Source organism: Diadema antillarum, unplaced genomic scaffold (genome assembly GCF_040938485.1).
Source record: "Diadema antillarum isolate AM-2024a unplaced genomic scaffold, OU_Dant_1.0 seq00000555_RagTag, whole genome shotgun sequence".
NCBI lineage: Eukaryota > Metazoa > Echinodermata > Echinoidea > Diadematoida > Diadematidae > Diadema > Diadema antillarum.
This window is the reverse complement of record NW_027271498.1, coordinates 341,394-365,579: the sequence shown is the minus strand read 5'-3', so window position 1 is coordinate 365,579 and position 24,186 is coordinate 341,394. Positions and strand designations below refer to the sequence as shown.

The window sequence follows — 24,186 nt, the reverse complement described above, 5'->3', positions numbered from 1 at the left end:
AAACAAAACAAAATAAAAGAAACGTATGAAGACACACAATAATTATTCTTACACACAGCCATTTCTTTTCTTCTTTTTGTTTTCTTTTTGCTTTCTTTTTCCTCTTGTATATTTTAATACAGAGCATGGATTACCTGTCTACAGATAATAATACAGATAAGAAATCTGTAAAGTGCTTTAATACTGGTAATCTGAAACATAAACGACCTCATGACAACACTCATAAGCTCTATGGTACAAGCACCCATGAGGAGCAATTGGGCTAAAGTACACTTATAGATCCTTATCTTGCAATGAGTATCAAAGCCAAAGTATATCAACTTCAAACAAATTAATGACATACCTACTGTAATGAGGAGAAGAAACAAATGTTGTATTAGAGCAATGGGTCTCTGAGAAACAGGATATAGGTAGGACATTTTTGTTCAATGTTTGTTTGTTTGTCAGTTTGTTTGCTTTTTGAGTGTGTGTGTGTATGTGCTATGTGCATAGGTTTCATTGGAGTAAGATGCCCAGCAATATACAGTATTGCAAAATAAGCAGCACATATTTTGTGGAGGGAAAAAGTCCATTTTGTCAAGAAAACAATTCTGGGTTTTCTGCATGGGAAATTTGACTGCAAAGGCAGCATAATAACACAATCATACCCTATATCTATAGTAGTAGTTAAAAAACAACAACTAAAACTAAACATAGGGTCTGGTAGGTTACGCCAATACAACATTTTATTTTAATCTTTTTATGGGGGGGGGGAAGTAAGTTTACAACCAAAAGCAAGGAAATGTATACGTTAAAAGTCTTGAGAAAACAAAACTATATAATGGGATAGGAAGAGTGGTGTTTTCAGGGTGGGGGTACATAGAAGGAACTGATGCACACAAACACACAAAAAAAATAAATAAATAGATAAAAAATCAGCTAGAAAGGTTCCATGTTTTGTGTACAATGCTCACTCCTGCTACCAGTCTTTCTCAGAAAGTTTTTTTTATCCCAAATACATTGCTACTTGAAGTGAAACATGTTTAATCACGTATTTCAATGCTGCTGAAAGGTCTCCCGCACAGTCTCTTTGGATCAACAGCTGTACTTGTCATAATTACTATGCAATTTTACTGTTTTGATATGTATGATCCTTCACACTATCTGATTCACAGGTAATAACTACGTTTGTATGACTACATTTTCTATGCAAAGGACCCTCCATCAAGGTTATTGGCCACACACAATAAATGCATAAAATCCTAGACAAAGGTGTTGTAAAACTGTGCAATTTTTTTTTTTTTTTTTGATGATTGAACAACCCATTCTCTACCCTTATGTAAACATAAATTTCAGTCATCATAAAACTATGATCAGAGTAAACGTTTTCAATTTTTTTTTTTTTAATGTCTCTAGTGTTTACGCTTGTCAACATGCAAGGTCTTTCTCAAGTGCTGTTTTGACAGCAATATGTTCTGACATGACTGTCGGCATAGTTACAGTGGTAAACACTATAAACTCTACTTGGCAACCATGTTCTTGTTGATTCCTTGAAAACTGTGCAGAGTCATCTACTGTATTTGAAGCAGGAATATCTGATTAAATCTAGCAAAGACTGAAAATGTCTGCAGTGGTGTGAGGTATATCCATAAAGTACTGTAAGTGAAGATACATACTGTTCTGAGTGCAGATCATGGTAAGCATATATCTGTACATATTATATAATACATTTATGCACTATAATCATTGTTTGATGTGAAAAATGAGGCAAAAATCTATATATGAAGTCAATAATAAAGATGATGATATAAAACTAGTGTAGTGACAAATTCATGACTACATGATGTAGTTCCACATTATCCTGAGATGATGTCCCTTTGAGGATGCAAACTTCAGTTTTTACCTTTGCTACAAAATATGGCATCCAGCAAAGTTGCATATCACAAATGCACCAATAATTGTATTGCAAGGACTGCACTACTTCAGTCAATTACAGAATCCGACACAATTAAACTTCACATAGATATTGGACCAACTTCAAACTTATTTATTCCATAGGGGTAACTAAATATTTCTAAAAAGAATCTCTGTTATGCTATAGTCTGTAATGCTATCAAAACGAAGTTCTATTGTTCTATGCATTGTATTTGTCACTACTTTTTTTCGTTATATGCCATAATATTTATTGTGAGCAGCATCTATTGAATATATTCTAGTATTATAATTCTTTATCATTATGATTATTACTATCATTACTATCATAAAACATCAAATCCCACAAACATCAAACTTGTGGATTAATTTTGCATGACAAATATTGTAAGTAAGTCCAGAATATAATCTTACATGTATACATGTAAGATGTATGTACAGCATGTATCTCCACTCTCTTTCTTTAAAAATGTAAATTATGCAGATGTTATCAAAGTCATTATACAAACCTGGGACTTTGAGATGGAAAATAATAATTCCTGGAGTTCTACTGCTACAGACATTGTCGTTTGAAGGGTATGTACCCCTAGAAAGCAAAGTGGGGTTATTTGATCTGCAAAGCATGCACAGTACAAACTCTGGAGCAGCCACAGAATCTGCTATGATGTCATAATAGCACCAACTTCATGTGATATTCACAATATAATCCCAATTGCTGTATAAGTCCTTCTCCACTTGTGCTGATTGACCCCACGGAGTATAAATCACACAGGAACATACTGACAAACCAGTCTGCAATACATCTGGTTTCAACCAATCATGCAACTGACTGGACCTGTCAGTTGTCAAACATGGTGACTGATCAAATCCATGAAAGGAACAGCTCAGATACTGCAGCAGTGAAATCCATTCCATTTAAAAGTTCTTTCAACTCGCAAATACACCCTAAGTGAGCAGCTTATGAATAAGAGCAAAGAATGACAAATCCATTCCACATGTCCCAGACAACCACACAACAAAGACGACCATTTTATGATTGTGAGGACTCCATCCAAAGTTTTAACTGGAGACATCAATGGAACATTGCCAGTGGGAATACAGGATCCTGAAAGGGTTGCCTTTGTTCTAATCCACAAAGGGCCAGGCTTGAGCTCAATCAAATGGAGTCGGCAGCAAACCATGAAATATTGATCATAATCTACCGCACCAAGAACCAATAGGGCATGTCATCGGTAGGAGCCAAAGTTCATATATGTGAGCCCTTTGGAGACAATAACAGTGGAACAGCTTCCAGTGATGGGTGACATGTTATAAAAGTAGCATGCATGGAAGTATCAAAGGATCCTTTTACATCCGCAAGTCACATTGTGAAGAGACTTCACGTAGAAGCAGAGAGAGAGGTTCTGATTCTGATGCACAGGTGTGATTACCAACATCGATCATCTAGTTGGATAAAATACTCCTCCGATGGAAAGACCCAGTTTCTGCGAGGATTGTAAAAGAAACTCATCCGTCCCCTCTCAGTCTTGGGGAACGAACCTCTACGATTGGCCACCCCTGTGCTCCGTTGCCATGGCGGTGCCACGCTAACAGTCTCTGCACAGCTGCCCTCTTGACCCGCGCTGGCAGCCTACAGCCCTGGGGGTCGTTCCTTGCACCCTCTTTTTTCCCTTTTCATTCTTCATCACTGTGCACGGTGACAGCAGTTCACTTTTGACATACATTTCTTGCTTGCAGATCACACCCATAACAATAGTCATCGCAATACTTCCCTACTGGGTACACAGTAAATCATTTCAATCTCCATTTGTCACAGACATGTTATTATTCAAAGTCTATAAACCTATTTGTGTCGTCATATAACAACAACAAAAAAGGTGATATCCACACCTGCCAAATCCCATTATCCCTTCACATTGATTAACAATCAGTTCCAAAGGACAAACGAGTAGTAAAAAAAAAAGGAAATCAAATACAGATGTAGTTACCACAATGGTGTACAACTGTATCCCTCCCATCTAGACAGTAAAGGTTTGTTACTTTGTAGTTTTTTGTTTTTTTATTAAAACAAAACAAAATAAATCAATACAGGTCCTCAGATATCATTTTCTTTCCTTATGCATGTGGTATCTCATAGTTTCATATTTGATATTCAGCTGCACATATGAAAGTGTATTATTCATAAATTTTACAAGTAGGGTAGTTTAAAACTTCTGAAACTTTAAAACTGTTTACATAATTTTCAGAAGCTTCAGTCATTAGTTTCTGTATGCCCATGCTACCTCATGGTGACTAGAATACTAATAGGCATGAAAAGAAAATAAAGATTGAGCAATTACACATTTTAGTACACATGATTCAAGTCACCTTTGGCTTCAGAATCAGTATGCACTGTTTGCACAGGCCGGCAATGTTAAATAATTGTGGGAATAAAAAAATGAATTAGGGCAATAACACTTGCCTCACCTCACTTCATCAAAAAAATTTTCTACGAATTTGCTATGATCAAATAATCTTGATCTAAGGCTGCAGTTAGCATATTATTAACAAAATTCATATCATTACATGTATTTTGGTATCATTTCACACATACCTTCAAGGTGCTAAATAGGCACTTGCCCAGGGCAAGTGAAAATCACAGTCAGGTATTAAAGTGTTTTGGAATAATGAGAAAAAAATGCCAAAATTGGGCTAGCAACCAGTTTTGAAGGTATCCTTTTTTCACTCCCCCCTTACCTCCACACCCACAAAGTTAATCATACAGAAGGCAAAAGATAATGACTACCAAGTTTTAATAGTGATGCAACTCACTTCGTATCATTTCAGCGACTCTTAGGTGAAGAAGCCCCAATGCAATGTAACATCAACACTTGATTGAATCATGTGAATTACTCCAATGCGTTTAAGCATGTGAATTAATAAGTGCTGTTTATTATCTCATTGAGTCCTGAGTATATTCGGGCAAGTGTCTATGGGAAATGCATGTTGTGGTAAAATCAGCCTGTCCTCAACAGGTTAAAATGATCATGTTTTATGAAGGCCTTGACTGTTACAAGTTTTTTTCTATATCACTTTCTTACATTTTTGGCCTTTCTCTTTGGGCAAGGAAAATTCATGTTCAGACAAGTGTTCTGCAACTATAGAAAATCTGCATGCCCGAGTGGGGGAAAAAAAAAGTTATGTATCACCCTGATGTTACAATAACAGAAAACTGCAGTATTACAATGTGTACCTCTTTGTTGAAATGCTTCTATCTGTCAAGGAATCAACATAATAATTATACAATTGTATCGACAAAGTGCGCCTTTCAAATTGCAATGGAGCATTTATTACCAGCTCCTATAAAAGTAGCACTGAGGGTGCTATCCCTCCCCCCCCCCCCCCCCCAAAGAAAAAAATGATACACAGCTAGATTTCCTGATGATACACATCCACAGCAAATTGTAATGGAAACCACTGTGAAACATCGGCAGATGGGCAAACACACAAAATAAGAAATGTGATGTAGCAACAGTGATATAACGCTGCGGAATTCTAAGCATCCTTCCATGACTTTCTTGTTGAAGGCACACAATTTGAAGCTTGATGTTGCCAAACATGTATTCTTTTCCTTGCAATTGAGTTCAGTTTTAAAGTTCATGCCACATTAATAATCCTTCGGATATCTACCCTCATACTTATAGGGCCTTGTGAAAACAATTTGAACAGACAGGATTTACAGTACTTCATTGGTTTTTCATGCATTACATATCAATCTAACATATTCTGATCTCAGTTCTGGTATTTGAACATCATTATCAAAACTCTCTTACTATTCCAAAATACTTTAAATGCTGAAATAATACTGTAGATAAGAAGTAACGAAGATATTCAATAAACATTTTATTCTTTTTCACAATTTTTCCCCCTGTCATTCCCAGGAATGATATCATATAGTTCTTAGTATAGGAGTCTAAAAGTCAATAACAGCAACATGATGACAAGTCATTTCATTTTACAGATCCTGATTCCTAACACACACACACTTTTAGACATCTGGCATTGCATGAATAATCATTCAAACAGAAACGATGGAAGCATAATGCAAATAACTGCATTCATGCTGCATGAATATGAGCAAATAATAAATCATCAGTACATTTCATCTGTCAAGCAGGAAATTTCTGGGTGCCAGAGACAATTAAACCAGGCATGATCAGGGCCTGTATTATACCTTAAGCATCCACCATCGGGTGGTGGTCGTATGATAGGAATATCATTGGATGGCCTTACCTCAAGCTCGTCGATCCTGGCCTGAAGTTCTTCCCTCACTCTGCTCAGTTCATCCTCGTGATCTTCCCTCACTGTCTTCAGGGTCTCCTCGAACTGCTTCTGAGATTCTAGAATACCAAAAGGAGTGTAACAGCCATACATTAAAAATTAAAGGCATAATCTACCATTTGCAGAAGAAACAAAAACCCAGCAGTGGTGTTCTAAAATGTGAGTTAGGATAGAAACAACCACTGTACAAATTTGAATCCGTATAATCCAAGTTAAGTTTTGTTAAAATACACGCTATGTGAACAATAGTTATAATAAAAATGTTTCCAGACTAAAATGTCTACAGTTACGGTTTAATGAGAAAAATACTGATGTCTCCCTTTATTTTAGGCTTTATTACACAATTTTTATATAGTAGGATGTTTTGTGATATATCAGACCTACACATAGGCATCAAATGTCATATCTTGAACATTTTTTAAATCACTGCTCCCAAAGGTAAACAGGACCTTTAAGCTCTACAGACACTTGCAGTTCACAGTTTATGCTTTACCGTTTCATACAAGTAGTTTACAATTTCTGAGGCACACTCGGTAACGCACATGTCACACTGGCTTGATCCATGTCATTCAGTTTACTTAGGAGTTACATAACTGATGTGTGGAATATCAAGTTTACTCTAAATAGTATATATTTTTTTTCACTGTCATATAAACTATTATTATTACAATATCTTATTTTCAAAATAATCTTTGCTCAGTGTGACTCATTTCAAGCTTAGAGCACTGTTGGCTACTAAGACATGTGTGCTAACTTCATCCCGTGAAAAACCTGGTAGAAAAAGTACATTGTAAGTTTCACCTCGTCAAAGGCTATAAAAAGTGCATGGCTATACCTTGAATGCCCTGAATTTGTCTGACTTTATACATGTACTTTTTCCTCTTGAGCCCACTGCTCTCATTTCCCAGAGAATCACAATTCTCTACATTCCTCTTTGAAGGGGGAATAAACCCCAAAAATATAATATGAATTGTATGAATGCAGAAATAATACTTAATGTAGAACATATCAGTGAAGCTTGAGAAAAAATATCAGAACCTGCTCAAAAGTTATGATATTTCAAATTGTTGGGTCAATCTATGTGCAGTCACTGCCAAAAAAAGAAAGAGAAAATTATAATTTGTAGTGTCATAGTAGGATAGTTGTACACAAGACAATATAATCAGAATCCAACATATTTTCATTCTTTGCTATACCGTAGAGCACTTTCGGCTAACACTTTCAGATGACAGGGCGAATAATGTATATTACCCTCAACAAAATGCTTCATAAAGTATTAAATGAGTGGAAGGAACGTGTACTGGTCGTGCTATCGCACACTGTACTTGGCAAGCGTTAGTAAGAGATGGCTAGCTGAGGCTGTGCACCCAGTGATACAAAGTCGTAACAAGTTGCCTTAAGGTCTCTGTTTTCCCTCTTTGTATCGCAATTTCACCCTTTAAGGAAGAGCTAATTTCGCTTTAATATGCATTTTCCACAGATACCTGCCTAAGTTTACTCGGGAATAGTCTTCAATTATAGGTTAAGATGGGAATACCAGCTAAGCTCGCTCTAGATATCTGATGTGGTTGATAATAATAACATGGACTGGCTACTTAGGGGGGATACAGCATTAAGTGCCTCACTAAAAGTTTTTTATCGCCTTCAGGTCCAGTTCATATTATATCATAATTATCAGCTAAAGTATGGAGAAGCACGATCAGCTTCACTAACGTGTACAGTTTATCATTAACTAGATTAACTACAATCTCATAGTAATCAAATATGCCATGCACTGAGAGGTTCCAGTTGAAATTATGGATGCTGAGGTAACTGGATCTAGTTTCTGAAGGGCACAGCCCCCAAGAAAATAATAGGACAGAAGAAAATAGGGGGCAGGGTGTAATCCGCCCCCCTTGACGTTTCACGCAATAATTCTGCAGCACAAGAAGATCGACCTCGTCACAAGACTTCTTAACTTTTTTCTTTCAAGTCTCGCGCAACTTTTGAGACCAGATTTGCAATGTCATTAAGTAGGTTATACAAGCCACAGCCATTGTCTTAATGGCATGTAACCCTAAAATGGGTGTTTCCGTGATTTTGTGATTTTGTGTACATTTCATAAAACGGTGTTCTATCGTGAAACTCATAAAGAACCGACTATTATTTTACTATTCATCATTTTGATTAATTTTATGGTAATTATGGTAGAAAAGCGGTCGATGACAATTCATTTCCACTAGAAAAACAGAGAAACATCAAAAGTAAAAAAACAATGAAATACATAAAAACTTAGTGTTATGTAACAGGCTAAAATGAGATGTTGGGCTTAAATTGCATAATTCATGCCAGTGATGGGGGAGATCTGGGGTGGAATCAGCCCCCCCCCCCCCCCCCCCAAATTGAATGAAGGTGCTACCATAAAAATTTACAGGTGTCTAAACCTTAATTTTTGCCATTCACAAGACACCAACCTAAGTACATTAAGAACTTTGACCATGTAAAAGGTGGACCACTAGAGGTAGCATCATCAAAAAACAATAGGGAGTATAAGTTTCACTACGATGCAGGTCTGTATGAGTATTCATTTAAGAAAATTTATCTTGAAATATGTGCGGTAGAACAGAGTGCAAACAAGAAACTATATGGTGGCCTTCTCTCATCACCCTGTAAAAAGCTGGGGTGGTATTCTGAGGTCGTAATTAAGTCTGTAATTAACTTCATGATTAAGTCGTGAAGTTAATAGGCCCTTAATCATGGGCAAAATCGGTATTCTGAGGACGTAATTAAGGTATGATTAAGTCCCCTGTAATTGTCTTAGGTCCCTCCCATCTAATTGTTATTCCATCCAATCAGACGCATTGTTAGAAGCCAAAATGATGTTTACACGCGCAAATATGTCTGCAATGCGCGCTCCTACACACCCCCTGTAATTACAACCCAAGAGCTCCATGCGCACACTCCGCTATTTGATTACAACCCCTCACCTACGCACGCCAAGATCTCAACCTCTTTGCTCACATAAAATGACAAAATTCCTCGAAGATCGGCTATATTTCTTTTTTTCTCTGAATTCTACGGATACCATGATAACAAGATTCAACCGCTCCTCGGTTACCGAAGACGGTAAGCATCGTTGTGGCAGAGAAAACACGATGTAATGCGTGATATCGGAGTAGTTAATGACGCTCTTTGGTATCATTAAGTTTTCCATTAACTTTCATACTTAATTACACCCTCAGAATACCAATTCGTAATTAACTCTGTGATTAAGTCCTCTCAGAGGTGCACGCGCATTGATACGCGCAAACGCGTAGGTCCTTCCCGCCAAAACGCTTGTTGCTATGGTAGTTAATATACCCCCTACTTAATCATTCTCTCAGAATACCAATTCGGTAATTAAGTGCTAATCAGACACTAAATTAGCTCTCAGAATACGGCCCCTGATCACTGGTGGCAGCATCACCAAAAATTATAGGGATTCAGGCAACCTCTGCACAAAACAACATGGTGGCCTCTTACAATTAGGGGAGCACTTGTACGGCTTGAATTGGCCAAACATCATAAGGTCAAAGAGACGTACTGGCACTTATATAAAGTGTATGAGGGGATGTTTACCACCCTGCTTTGTCCTGAAAACCTGCTACATCCTTCCTATGACAAGGATAATGGGGTGGATGCATCAAAACAAGCAACTGCTTATGAGCAAATCAAAGCTTCTGCTTTAAAAACTTATACATTCATTTTCTGGAGTTCACTTCCTTGAGTTACAAATCACAACAGCTTCCTTAAGATTACAAGCTCAAAGCTACACAAACACACGCGCAAAAAAAAAATGAATACAAAATCAAAATATGAAAAACAAGAAGATAATGAACAAGAAATCAAAACATGAAAAACAAGAAGATAATGAACAATGCCGATCATCGTTAGCATTGATACGAAGATTGCCGAGATAGAGCTGTCATCAAGAGTAAAGTGCGTAGGTGTTGCTAAGTAACCTTGCCTTCATTGTCTTTTCTGCGCATCGCGCAGTCTGTTGTAATGCTAGGGTGCGTGCATATGTGCTTGTTATTATGACATCACAAAAGAAGTTTGCTAGAGCTGTCATCCCCCTCAGCCGAATCATGAGCTGAACTGTGATCGGACCACTGACTACAGTGAATCGGACTTCTTTGACTCAAGGAAGTGGGCCACAGCGTAAGTGCTAAAGAAGAGTAGGTCTCTATAGGAAACTTGCGCCGTGTGCTCGCGTACGCATTTGACTAAAACACCGGGACCATGCACCTTTAAAGGTCAGGTCGCATATAGTGCGAGTTGCCAGGTTGCATGACTTGGTCTCACGGTCAGAAGGTTGTACATCTTCAGGTTGTGTAGTGTGCAGCGGGTCTTTGGGCTACTGGTGTACATGTGTACAGTATGGGTGTGTACAGTATGGGTGTGTACAGCATGAGTGACTTGTCAAATGAGAGAAGCTCTTAAAACATTTGTCGAGCAAGGATGGCAATTTAAATTAAGGAACTTGCACAGCATCTCTTCTATAACCTAGCTCCTTCCATTCTTCCCTACCCTGTTCCCTTGCATTTTCCCCTCTGAATGCACCAAGAAATACCCTACATTTATGTGTCGTTTGCAAGTTTGCATGGATGGACTGTCATGTAAATGATGAAGAGAGGTTTGCGGTAACACCATGTGTATGTAGTTCTTGGAAGGACTGTTGTTACCCTACATTTATGTGTCATTTGAAAGTTTGCAAGGATGGATGGTGATGTAAATGATGAAGACAGGTTTGCGGTCACACCATGTCAATGTAGTCCTTCAAAGGACTGTTGTTACCCTACACTTATGTGTCATTTTAAAGTTTGCATGGACGGATAGTGATGTAAATGATGAAGAGAGGTTTGCGGTAACACCATGTCAATGTAGTCATAATAAAGAGGACCGTTGTTTGCCAAAAGAAGACCCTTAGGAAGAAAGGAGAGGAGGGAAATGACATAGGGAAAGAGGAAAGCAAATACTGTACATGCCAAATATTTCGCGAGGTTTCTATTTTCGCAAATGTTGCGAGTCAGCTGCTATTCGCGAATTAAAGACACTCAAAAATGTTGACTCTAATGCCGATATGAATGTGACGTACACGTATACATTTCACCATTCAGTACAGGACTCCACGATCGCGAATTTAACCACTCGCAAAACTGTCGGGAAGTCCTGATTCGCGAAAATTTAGACTCGCAAAATACATGGCGTATACAGTAGTTTGAAATACAGTCGAGGGAGGACAGTGAGGTGAAAGTTGAAGTTGCACTAATTAATGGAGATGGAAGAATAGGAGACAGGAACAGTTGAGAATGCTGGAGAATCGGGTAAAGGATTTGGAAGTCCTCGGGAGGAGAAAGACGGATCAAAAAGGATGGAGAGGAAGACGTCGAAGGATGGAAAATCATGGAGATAAGAGAGAGAAGTGAAAAACATGTGAAATCAAGAACCATACAATATACATCATGAAACGAAGTGAGAAAAAACGTCCATAAAAGCGTTGTGGATTATGGAACGTGGAGTGAGTGGATCCTTGGAAGGACAGCTGCAGGAGAGAATGATTATAAATAAAAGTGTACCTGGTACTCCTACTCCTGGCCTACACTCTGCCCCCGACCCATTAACACCTGAATTTGAATCATCCCGGATCTACTGTTAAAATGAATGTGCTCAATGACCACAACGGAACAACATCCACTCTAACACCAACTGCCTAGCCCACTATGGTCGGTGATCTCCTTCAAGGTCACTCTAACACCAACCGCCCAGCCCACTGTGGTTCGTGATCGCTCTATATATAATTCATCTCCACCATTAGGTTACGCCCAGCATAACTGATGAGGGACAATCAATCTGCGCAAAATGTAAAGTACTTAGAGTATCTCTAACCCACTGAAGTGGAGTCCCAAGTACACTCTGACAGTTGTCTATGAGAAATGCGTGTTGTAGCAAAGTCAGTCAGTCCTCAACAGGTTAAATAATTATTCTAGATCTCAACAGATACTGCCCAGCCATTGTCATGACTCTCCACTTCTTTATTTATCCTACAGTCTAACTTTTCTTCAAATTATCTCTTTCCTTCCTCTTTCTATTTCCTGCTTTCCTTCCAACCGAATAGTCCTTTTGGGGATCACTTCACCACTTTTCAGTTGTTACAGGCACTGATTTCTTAATTCTCCTCTCCCCTTTAACCCCCCAAGGACGGGCTGATTTTGCTACAACACACATTTTCCATAGACACCTGCCCGAGTATACTCAGGACTCGTCCTCAACGGGATAATGACTACATTTCGTCAGTTGAGAATGGGAAGTGCATTAAGTTATCTTGAACACTATGGGTTTAGTGGCAACTTTTTTGAACGCCCTTCTTATTCTCACCTGACAATTTCTACTTTGTCTTCTCTCTCACTTTCTTCTTCCAACGGAATCCTTTTCAGGATTAAACTTTTGGTAATCTATTTTTTGTCTCTCACAACTCTTTCTCCTTCATAGAATCCCCTCAACTTCTCCCTTCTCACTTTTCATAATTTTGGTTCCTCATTGCTTTAATACCACCTTCGTTTTTTTTCTTCGTTCATCTGTGATACATCCTTCAAAATTTCATCTTCTTCACTTCTCTTCATGTTTTTCCAACCTTACTTCTCCCTCGATCCTTCCTCCTTTTCTCGTTATCTTTCTCCTCCCACCAACTTCTGGACCCTTTTACCCGATTCTCACTCTATTCTTCCTTACAACTGTCCCTGACTCCCATTCTCCAATCTACACTGAAGCTATCTTAATTTTTAGTTCACTTCTGCCTTTTGACTGTCACTATATCTCTTCCTTATACAGTATTCTCCCTATATCGCATCTTTACACTCTCCTCTCCTCTATGTACCTGAGATCTTCTTCTAAACAACAGTCTTTTTTTCAGGAATACATTCATCTGGTGTTACCACAAATCTCTCTGCCAAACAAGATACTTTTTTTTTCCGTAGGTTTGGTAGAGAACGGACAAGTTCGCAGTCCACCTGTGCGAAAGCAGTCAAGCGGTACATGTACCAACTTTCCACGGTCAACTACATTGTGCCATGGAACAATGACAATATTGAACTCTGGTGCAAGACATGAATACAGCGTGCGCTGATGGGCTCACAAAATTTTTGTTCTACACACAAGAGGCACAGAGTGGAGTCAGCGAACGCAAAAATCCACTGAGATCAGCCTTGATTGCTACGTACATCTTCAAACGCATTTTCTAGCAAAGCAAGTGCATACTGCATTGGAAAAAGGCAAATAAAACTTCTATACACATACATTGTAGCTTTTATTCAGAAAGATCACAGATATTGATATAAGAAAGTTTTAATCTTTCTATTAAAGCCACTTTTCTGGGCAGCACAACACAAATTAGATTAGGCCACGAATGCAGACACTCCTGTCTACAATTTGGGAATTTGGTATACCAGGTTCCTGTTTATCAGGTGACACCACAGGAACTTGGTAATATACCAGGTTCCCATAAGGGACAAGTTAATGTGTAACTCTTGAATAGATTGCACAAATTCGCTCAACTGTCATGTTACATTTCTCTGTCTATTTCTCATTCTTTGGACCTGCATTGAATTGGAGGATATTTCTCTTTTGACTGATCTTGGGTCTGTGGCAAACATTCAGCAAAAGCTATGGACATCAAAGAACTGCTAGCGTGGTTCCACAGCCGTTGTGCATCCAGCCATTAGCCATCATGTATGACTAAGATCTGACAGCACTGGTGATCACACTTGGGCACATATTCACTGACAAAGTGTAGAGCAAGAAAGGCATATGTACACGTACCTCCACTATATGTTCATACATGAATAGCCATACGTATAGCAAATACTCCCTTGTTCCTCTTGTCTGTAATGCTTACCATTCCAAACGTCACCAAGTTGAACGTTCAAGGCTTGAATTTTATGTTGAAGTTTCTCGATGGTCACCTGCAAACCACAAGAAAGACAACAAATTAAAATAATCAGAAAAAAAATAAACAATTTCTAATGACGAATCTTGATCATCTACAATACTGTCTATCACATAATAGTTAAGAGTGGTTCCTATCTGGTAAGTTTCAACACCACACACTCAGACATCCAAGACTACACGTCGTATGGTTATTAGAGAAGCAGTTCTAAGGTATTACAGTCATTCATTCATTAGTCCATTTTCTTTGCAACCATAACAACAAATAATATTATTAAAGAGTACACTGAAACAATTAACACAAAAAAACTTTTCTTCTTTAATAGCCAAGCTTTGCAGAGGACAAAACCAAACTTTCATTTTCTTTGTGCTTTATACATTGTATCATATTATGGTACAAGTAACATGGTAACATGGAACAAATATTGTATATAGCTATAGCAAAAGATCAATCACTACATAACAAAGACCACTTTTTCAAATAGTGAATTTGCCTTTCTTTTGAGTTCTACCATATTCAATTGTCTGTTATAGTACTTTTTACTACTCCCCCCACAAAAAATGAATAAATAAATAGATTAGAAATCCAGGGTTGACCCTTAAAATCTACATTTATAGGAGTAAATTGGATATCTGTACATACCTCACTGTTTAAAGGTTACTAATACAATACTCATTCAAACTATAAACATACCAAAGACAAATATATGGCAACTGTGCTACAGACAAATATATTAGAAGGAAAGGTTAGACAGATAACAATCTACCATTGTAGCATTTTTCATACTGCATATTGCCACATGAAAGATATGCATCTTGAACCACTTGAATGTACTTCCTTTCATGACAAATACAACAGATTTAATTGCTACAATCAGACACAGGACCAAATAAAAGTACGCTTTGCTACATGGAGGAACAATCTGTGTAGTCCATCTGACACACAAATTCCAAGTACCATATGCACTTGCAGTATGCTGTGATATTCAGAGCTGTCCAAAGCAATCGTTCACATGCAATCCTGACTTAACAATACAGCAGACGAAAGATCCACAGCACATCTTAGATCTCTTACTCTCTCAGTAATGTGCCTGATTATTCCAGATCAAAATCCAAATCCACAGCAGTTTTATTTCTGGGTCCCAGCAGATGGCATCACACACTTGTTCACATGTGTCTAACACCACAAGAAATGATCTTTTCAGCTCCTTGGTTGTTGTTTGCACCGCGTAAAAACCACGACAGGTATCAGGGACCGGTTGTACCCTTCGGAGGAATTGGATTTTAGCACTGCCGCCATTGACAGAAGTCCGCCATAGCTCTTAGCACCCAGGGGGAAATCAGATAATCAATACCAAGATTGTTTTTGCTTGCATTATGTTGTATTCAGGGCCAGGGAAAAAGTGAGAGAAGGTGCTAGAGAGGAAGAGAGGGAGTGGGAGATGAGAAAGGTGTGTACTTATCTTGCAGATGGTGGGGGAGTCAACTACAGAAAAAAAAAATCAATACTATTTCCATGGTTGTGCAGGACCGGGGGAAAGAATAGAGCTTCCTATTTGAATAGGTGGCAGGCATTAAGTGTTGAGACCCCCAGTGCACCAACATGTTTGTTCGCCTGTGGCTGAATCAGGGAAGATGCATGGTTATGGCCTTGATGTACCTGATTTAGATAACAAAGTGAGGATCAGAGGGGAGATGTAATCAAAGCAAAAGCTCTCATAGCCCAAATAGAACTATCAATTATGAGATGAATTTAGGACACACAATTCCCAAATTTTGTCATACTTCTCCATCAACAGACCCCCCCCCCCTTCATTCAAATGTGTGTGTTTGTGTGTGTGTGTGCGTGTGTGTGTGTGTGTGTGTGTGTGTGTGCTTCTTTGTGTGCTTCTGTGTTTTTATTTTACTTTTTTCCTTCTGTATGTCCACTGTATTGAGTAGCCCACATGTCTACAAGCTTGTCTTTTAAATAGGCCTCTCTTTAATACCAATATTACAATGATTTTAAGCGAAAAGGTTTTTGCATATTGTTGTAGTATCTACAAGAATTTGTGATGTTGGAAATAAAGTTGCGGGAGACCTATCAATATATATAATGAGAGCTAAGACATGGTGTTTGAGGGAAAGCGAAATGGCAATTTTGAGATAGACAGATCGAGAGAGCTCCAGTGGGAGCGATGTGTGGCGTGAAACTACTGTAGTGGATAAGATAATGACCAGAGATACGATGGAGATGTGTGGTTTGAAAGAATCAGTGGAACAGCTGGTATATAGGGTGAATGGAGTGTGATGGTATGGGCATGTGTTGAGGAAGGATGAGGATGTCCTATTCAAAGGAAATTGCTAGTAAGAGAGTTTAAAGTGATCTAGCAAGGAGAGCGAGGATGACCGAAGAAAATGTGACCTGCTACAACAAAAGGATCCGAAAGTCAGGGGAGGACAATTTTCTGAAAATTGCATGAATTTATTCCCTTACCCTTCTACTTTAATTTCATATATAGCACAACTTATAAAATAACTCGGTTACGGAGATATTGATGATTTGATTAGCGCATGTCAAGTGGTTGAGGAAATCAGTGTTTTGAGAAAAACGCCTTCAAAGCTATCCTTCCGACGCTACCATGATCAAGGGGAGGCGAGACAGTTTTCACCGCCTGACAATAGAAGGTATGCTCCTAGCAACCTCCATGATGTTCATTCAAGCTTAGCCCCAGCAGTCTACGCACGACCAATCAGTAATCAGGATGCCACGTACTGACCAATATGATCACTCTCTCGTTGCCAGGGGCGGAGCCTAGCTGCGGCGCTAAATCCAAATCTTCGGATACGTTTCTGTTACGTTGAAAGTCAGAAAATCATGGCCCAGAAAAACGCTGATTTCTTGCCTTTCCTTTGATCATTTAGCTTCAAAATTTTTGGCAGATGAAAGACAAAACATTAGAGTACATAATTATGCCAAAAATAGAAATCCAATTATTTTGACCAATATTGATGATGTGACTTCAAACTCAATTTTCTCAGCTCAGTCGTCAGCGACTTTAGGATCCTTTTGTTGTAGCGGGTCACAAATGTGAAGGAGAGACAGGGATAAGACGTGAGAGCTTTTAATGTGAGAGTTGTGAGGTAAATCTGGCCACTCCCGTTCTTGGGACAGACCCAGATTGAAACTGGCATGGTAATGATGACGACGATGATGATTGAATGTACTGTTATCGATAGAAATCATTACAAAACTTTGGCACAACTGTTGCCAAATTCACAGTTGACATGCCGTTCACATCATTTTATCTTTATGTATCTCTGATGTCAGAGTTTGGAAACATTTTGTATACCACAGCAAACAAGACATCTGACCCAGTTGGCATAAGTTTTCATCTCAACACTGCTTCTCTTTAAGTATAGTACCATGCCTTTAATTGCTTTGCTATGGTAGCATCCTACAAACTTTTTCTATGGCACTCTGCAAACAGAATGACTTCTGTTTAGACGGTATTATTCCTTACCGCTTATAATACCTCATAGGCACAATAATGGACATACTCAGAATGCTGCTTTAAAAAAAAAAAAAAATGACTGCTACGTAGTATGTTGGAGTTTAATTACTCAGCGCAATCCTCATTACAACATACTACAAGGACAACTGCATAAAGTATGTACGTCAATTAATAACATGGAAACAAGGAGAGAGTGTTTGAAGATAAAAGCAGGGCAATCAAACAGTGGGTATTACAGCTCAAGCATCATTTCAAACAGACAAGGGAGACTCTATCAAAGATGATTTAAGGCCAAATTTCAAGAGCTACAAAAGACCAAATTCCAAAAAATACACGGCTTATTGAAGTCCGAGTTTAATCATGCCATGTATGGACTTCAGCATGACTAAAAGTACTTCACTAGACACGGCAATAATGATAGGGCTGACGTAATAATGTGAACATGTAGTGTAATATACAAATGTGTGACATGGTGGCCACTTGTCTTCACTAATCTGGGATTATTTTGAAATTTGTGATTCGTGGGTCCTTTTTGGTCAAGTGTAGCTACATTAATTGTAGGGTTTCAGAGTCGCAGGGAGTTGTGCTGGATGCAGCATGCATGGGTGATCTTGATGACTCTGTCTGGAGTTTATGTGGGCAAAGTGATGAGAAGACAGCGAAAACTGAGCTCCAAGAAGGCCAAAGGCATTCTCCACAGCTCTCCTGGATCTTGACAGTCTGTGGTTGTAGACTCTTTGTTGGTGAGTCACGTTGCGATCGAAGCAGCAGAGGCTTCATCAGCCAAGTCCTCCATCTAGGTAGCATTCCAGTGGCTGGTGATCATGGGGCAGAGGGTCTGCTTCTTCGTAAACAGGTTCCGATTACATGTACCTGCGACAATTGCTGCCTTGAAAGGACTTTTGTTGAACACACCAGCATCAGAGCCAAAGCCAGTCTGTCTACATACATGAATTCACAGTGAGCACCTTTGCAAGTAGTACAATGGAGTCGAATTCTTGGTACAATTGTAGAACAAGCTGCCAGTCTTTGAAGGCTTCTTCATGGTGACTGCCATCTACAGTCCGACCTCTCCTGTCAGGCCTCCCTTTATCTGAATCTCTCTATTATCCGAACGCGATCTTGTCTTGATTTTTTTTTTCTTTTCCTATCTAATAATTATGGGGAAAAGAAGGAATTCCAAACTCAGACAAAATTCCTGCACAAACAAACATGAATTACATATTATTTCCAATATAACTAACATACATTCACAACAAAGTTTAATCAAAATAACATGCATTCAGACATTTACTACCCCAAATCACAGCAAGAACATGGACAGAAAACTTTCTATCATAAAATCACGGCACAGTACAGGCGATCGTTCATTGAGCAAATTATCAGAAAATTATGAACGCAGACCAGCTGACGAGGATGTGACATGTTCACGCAAAATAGATACATTTACATGCAGTCATATCATTGGGTAGGCAGCTGTGTGTATTAAGCATTTGAGTCTCCAATGTCTGGCCAAATCCCTTATCCGGATGAGCGCCGGTCCCGACATGTCCGGATAGGGGAGGTCGGACTGTATATTTAATGTATGGCACCCATATGAAAGTGAGGAAAGCTCTGGACCAGCGATTGCAGAAAGGGTGCACCACTTTTTTTTTCCATCTCTCTCAAGCATCTGTGCAACATGGGAACTTCATAAAGAGAGCTCATCACTTATGACCTGGCACATTTGTGGGATAAACACAGAAGTGGTATTGTGGGCAAATCTAAATCCATACTGACGTGTCTTGAAAGCATTGCCAGTGGCCAGGAACCTCAAGGAGATAGCCAGCTTCAAAACCAGGTTCCAGCGCCTTCCAAAAATTGGTATTTTGTTCAGTAATCCCTGGTGCAATTCATTAACAAATTTCACAAATGGCCTGTGGCTCCATCCGCATGACATTAATGAATGTCAGAAACATCTTCGGAATGCAGTTCTTTTATCAGCTGTTCATATTCTCAAATGCAGGAGCTTGCACTGGACCCGAGGTTTCACCCACACACTTCTTCTCCCCACTCTTGCCATAGCTCGCCTCCTCCTTGGTTCTTGTTCTTCCAAGCATTCATGTCCTGCAGCATGTTGAAGTGTTTTTGCGGCATCCAGATGCTCCAGATTTGCATCTTTTTGCTGAGGACTTAACTACAGTACCTAATTATCTTTATCTGCTTGTATTACTACAACAGTTATTGTAATTCTGACGGCAGTGATGTGTTCTGGACAACAGGCTGTCTGAAAAGACCCCAACCAATGATATCAAGATCACATTTTTCTGAAGAAGTAACCCTTCTCCTATCTACAAATTGTAGATCTGTAATTTGGAAGCATTACCATTAACTACCTGGTAGTGGTATTCATGATCATCAGACAGGCATTTCATCCACCAGACCAAGTCTAGAGCTCCTGCCCAACAGCCATTGTTAGTTAATCTATAATCCTTTGTAGAACTAGACTTTACATCTTGTTTCAAGATTTATATTCTATCCTACAGATTTCAAATCCTGTGTGTGTGTGTGTGTGTGTGTGTGTGTGTGTGTGTGTGTGTGTGTGTGCTTATGTGAGTATAAAAGTGAGAATGACAAAGCATGCATCACAGGACCCATAAATCCATGTATTACAGTATCTTGAGTTTGGATATCTTATCACTAATAATACACTGTAGTTGGTCAGGAACATCCCATTGAAATATCTCTTATGATAATACATGAAGCCTCTTCTTTCACATTTTAATACTAGTCTAAACCAAACAATTTCCTTTTTGGCAACTTGTCACTGATTTTGTGATGCAAGGTCCTTTACATACATTTCCAGTGTCAAAACTAAAAAGAACTTAAACTTAGATTGTTTCCTTTTACATCTTCAAAGAAGAATTACAAAGATTTGGAGTGCAAGGTTGTTATTGTTGATCTTTGAAGTTTCCTTATTCAATGTTAAGACAATAATTGGGAACTGCTTTAGTAGGAACACTACAAAAATCAAGGTAACGACAAATTTTACATATTACTTCACTGCTTAATCAGAACCAAAACCCATCTGATGAGGAAATATCTTACCTGAAATGCTTCCACTGTTTCTAACTTATCATCTAGTCACAGGGTCTTATTTCCTTTTCACAACATATTATTTGGGTTAAACCAATCCCAAACAGGTTATACAAATTGTGCAGATAAAACATTCGTTGATGGGCAACAGTACAGTGTGATACCGAGCATCATCAGCTTCTATTCATACATGCACTGCATGTTGTCTCTGGGTGTTGAAGTGTGTGTGCTCTGCTTGCCATGGATATCAATGGGTATATTCATCCATTGATCGGAGCCCCACTGACAAGGCAAGAAAAACTTGTTTTCCAAACCTCTGGATTAAGTAGTGGCCATTGTACCACAATTAGATTCTGAAGTCTTACATGCATTATAGTTTAGCAAATCACAAGGCAGATCATATTAGATGGTTAGAACACATACTACAGGTTTTCATGCAAAGTTGTAAGTTACACATCAAACAAAACAAAAAAAAATTGCAAAAAAAAATTCCAAAAATCTCCCAACTTCATGCAATAAGTTAGGTCATCATGGGGTAAAACAATATTAGCATGATTAACCCGTTGAGGACGAGTCCCGAGTATACTCGGGCAGGTGTCTATGGGAAATGCGTGTTGTAGCAAAATCAAACCGTCCTCAACGGGTTAATGCAAGTTGTTTCACACTTAATTGTTCTTGCTGCGTTCACTTTGCATCTATAGATCTGTCAATACACTATACAATCCCGTATAAGTTGATTTGTCACGTACGGTCAGTAAGGTGATTCAGAAAGTGTGTGGAAATTGATTGGCAGTTGGCGATGTACCAGCTTTAAAAACCAGGCAACTATTAGATAGGTAGATCATACTGGAAAACTAGAAAGACTGAGACATAAAGAGATACACATTCTTGGCGAATGAGCTTAATTGACTTTTCCATTTTACGTGGATGACATTTATTCCTGACATGAAGAAAGGGTAGATAATGGAACGGGGGATGGTACAGTACACAGTAGGGCCTATTGGTGGAGATGAGAATTGCGCTTTTAACTTTTTGTGAGATACCAAGAAAACACTTATGAAATAGTACAGAGCATATCATTCTAAGAGGAGTTCAAAGTGTATTTGATGAAAATTGGTTTTGGAATGGCTGAAACATCCAAAAACAAAGTAAAACAAGATGATATTAATAAAAAGAGGGTCCCACCTTTTATTAGAATTGCTCTGTTTTGAATATCTCAGCCATTTCAAAACCGATTTTCATGAAATAAACATTGAATAACTTGTGGAATAACATACAGGCCTACACTTTCATATTCCATAAGAGGTTTCTCATTATCTCATCAGAAATGTTAGAAATCTGAAGTTGGGTCTCAACCAAAACTATACAATCCCTTTAAACATAACAGAATGTATCAAGGCATTAAAATATCTGTATGCATGTGTTGTGTATAAAATTACAATCTCTTTTCTATCAAACAAACATACAATAGCAATAGAATTACTAAAAAAAGTGGGGTGGCATAATTTGCCCTGTCAGAGTAAATTTTCCCAAATCAAACACAGTATTACATACAATGTAAGTCTACATCTTGACAGAAATGTTAAAAGATATGATTAAAAACTTACAGAATGAAAACCTAATCTCCATTCTGCTTGTGGAAATTCTATGTTGATTTGAAAATATCATCAATAAGCAAAACAAAACAAACAATCAAAACAGCATTACAGACAGTAACCAGTAGTTACATACAACTGTTAGCAAGCATCAAATGAATGAGTTAAAACTTGTCACTTCTACTGTCAATTCTAAAGAAGGCAATCACTGCAGTTGTTAACACATCAGAATTGAGCTTCATCAAGTATGTTATTGCTGGAAGCAGTCTTTTTAATTATTCTGATTTTACTTGCCCTTTAAAAAGAGTATCAAGGTTGGCAAGCTATTAGTCTCTCAACAAGGCAGGTTACGACATCTTCTGGGTAAGACATGTGGGCAATTCTGCTTGCTTTCAGCTCACATTGGGAAAGAAAGCATTCAGCATTCAGGGTTTGGATTTTAATGGTGTCACTTGACTCGATGCATACATTGTAACTGATGTCAATGATTTGTATATCACATGACCCTACACACATCAAATGTAATGACCATCCCCACAGAATGGAGCATTGTGATTAACCGTTCAAAGTTGTACTGTTGACTTGACGTGGGTGTGAGATACACAGCCTATCCTGTGCAAACCATGATATGTTGATTTTCCTTGTTAGAAAAACATGCATGTGTGTGCAGCATGAATACAACATTTCATGTAAAATATCAGCAATAACCCAGCGTTAACAATTTAGTGTCACATGCACAATAAAAGCAAGATTACTGTATATTGTCAGTTGAATGAGAAATGTTAGCCTAGAAAGATGGAAGTAGGAGACAGGTAACTCTGCACTGCAAACCAAGAAAAGGGTATACAGTGTATGGTTTGGTAAAGGTAAAATCAAGCAAAATTTACATTTTTACTCTGCATTGTGATGATTTCCCGCATTTCCATGGAGATAGGCAAGATTACCAGTGCAAAAGCAACACAGAAAGAACAAATACAAACAATGGAAAAAGAAAATCATTTGAAAATGTGAAAAGATGATGTTGAAAATTGCAACAACAAAAAACAACTTCAAAATATCCAGATGCTGAAACATACACATGCAGAAATTAAGTGTTTTTCATATCACTCATAGAAATTCAGAGGAACATTGTTTTCAATTTCATATGCAAATTAGACAAAGTCCACATGTGTAAAGCAGCAGTCAGTACATTCGAGTTGCTAACTGAGACTCAAGTATTTGTCAAATCTAGGTCAGAGAACTGTAGCAGTAGAGAGCAATGTAGATTAGCTTTTGATACCAAACAGTCAAATTGTCAAACATTGTCATCGGGAGATTTCTTAGGGTTGCAACACTTTTGGCACAATTCAACTGCAAGTAAAACATGCAAGACGTAGCATGAGAATTCATTATGAACATCTCAGAAATTGAAACAGCATAATTTTTCACGGGATGTGGGGGGGGGGGGGAAGAATTGTTTGCACAACTGGCTGCTTGTGAGTATCACGCTCTTTCTGCAATAGACCCTTACTTCTTTTATCATAATTGTCGTCTTCGTACAAGGGACTGTGCTGTAAGACACAGAAGATGAATTGGACAGTTAGATTACTCTCTAAAGTGCTCTCTCCTGAGGATAGACATGAAGAATTTCCACAGAAGGAATGACACCAAAAGGGCAAAATGTATGAAAGGAAACAAAAAAAGTCCAGGGAAGTTACTATTCATCAGAAAACACAATGGATGGATGATACCCAAAATGGATGTATTTGCAAATGGAACATGAAAAGATATGCTACATACTCTAATCAGGGCAGAATCGTCACAATGACCTGATAAGACTGCCAACATTT

The 24,186-nt window shown here is 38.4% G+C and overlaps 1 protein-coding gene across 1 annotated transcript in view; it reads right to left on the bottom strand.

Annotated features, from left to right (window-relative positions):
• Window positions 1–24,186, bottom strand: part of LOC139734958 (uncharacterized) — a 108,256-nt gene that overhangs the window by 65,172 nt on the left and 18,898 nt on the right. Inside the window, exons 9-11 of the mRNA XM_071645735.1 lie at window positions 23,245–23,253; window positions 14,144–14,210; window positions 6,184–6,290 (exon numbers count right to left, since the gene is read on the bottom strand). Of these exons, the coding sequence (XP_071501836.1) occupies window positions 6,184–6,290; window positions 14,144–14,210; window positions 23,245–23,253 (183 nt within the window). The remainder of the gene's footprint in view (window positions 1–6,183; window positions 6,291–14,143; window positions 14,211–23,244; window positions 23,254–24,186) is intronic.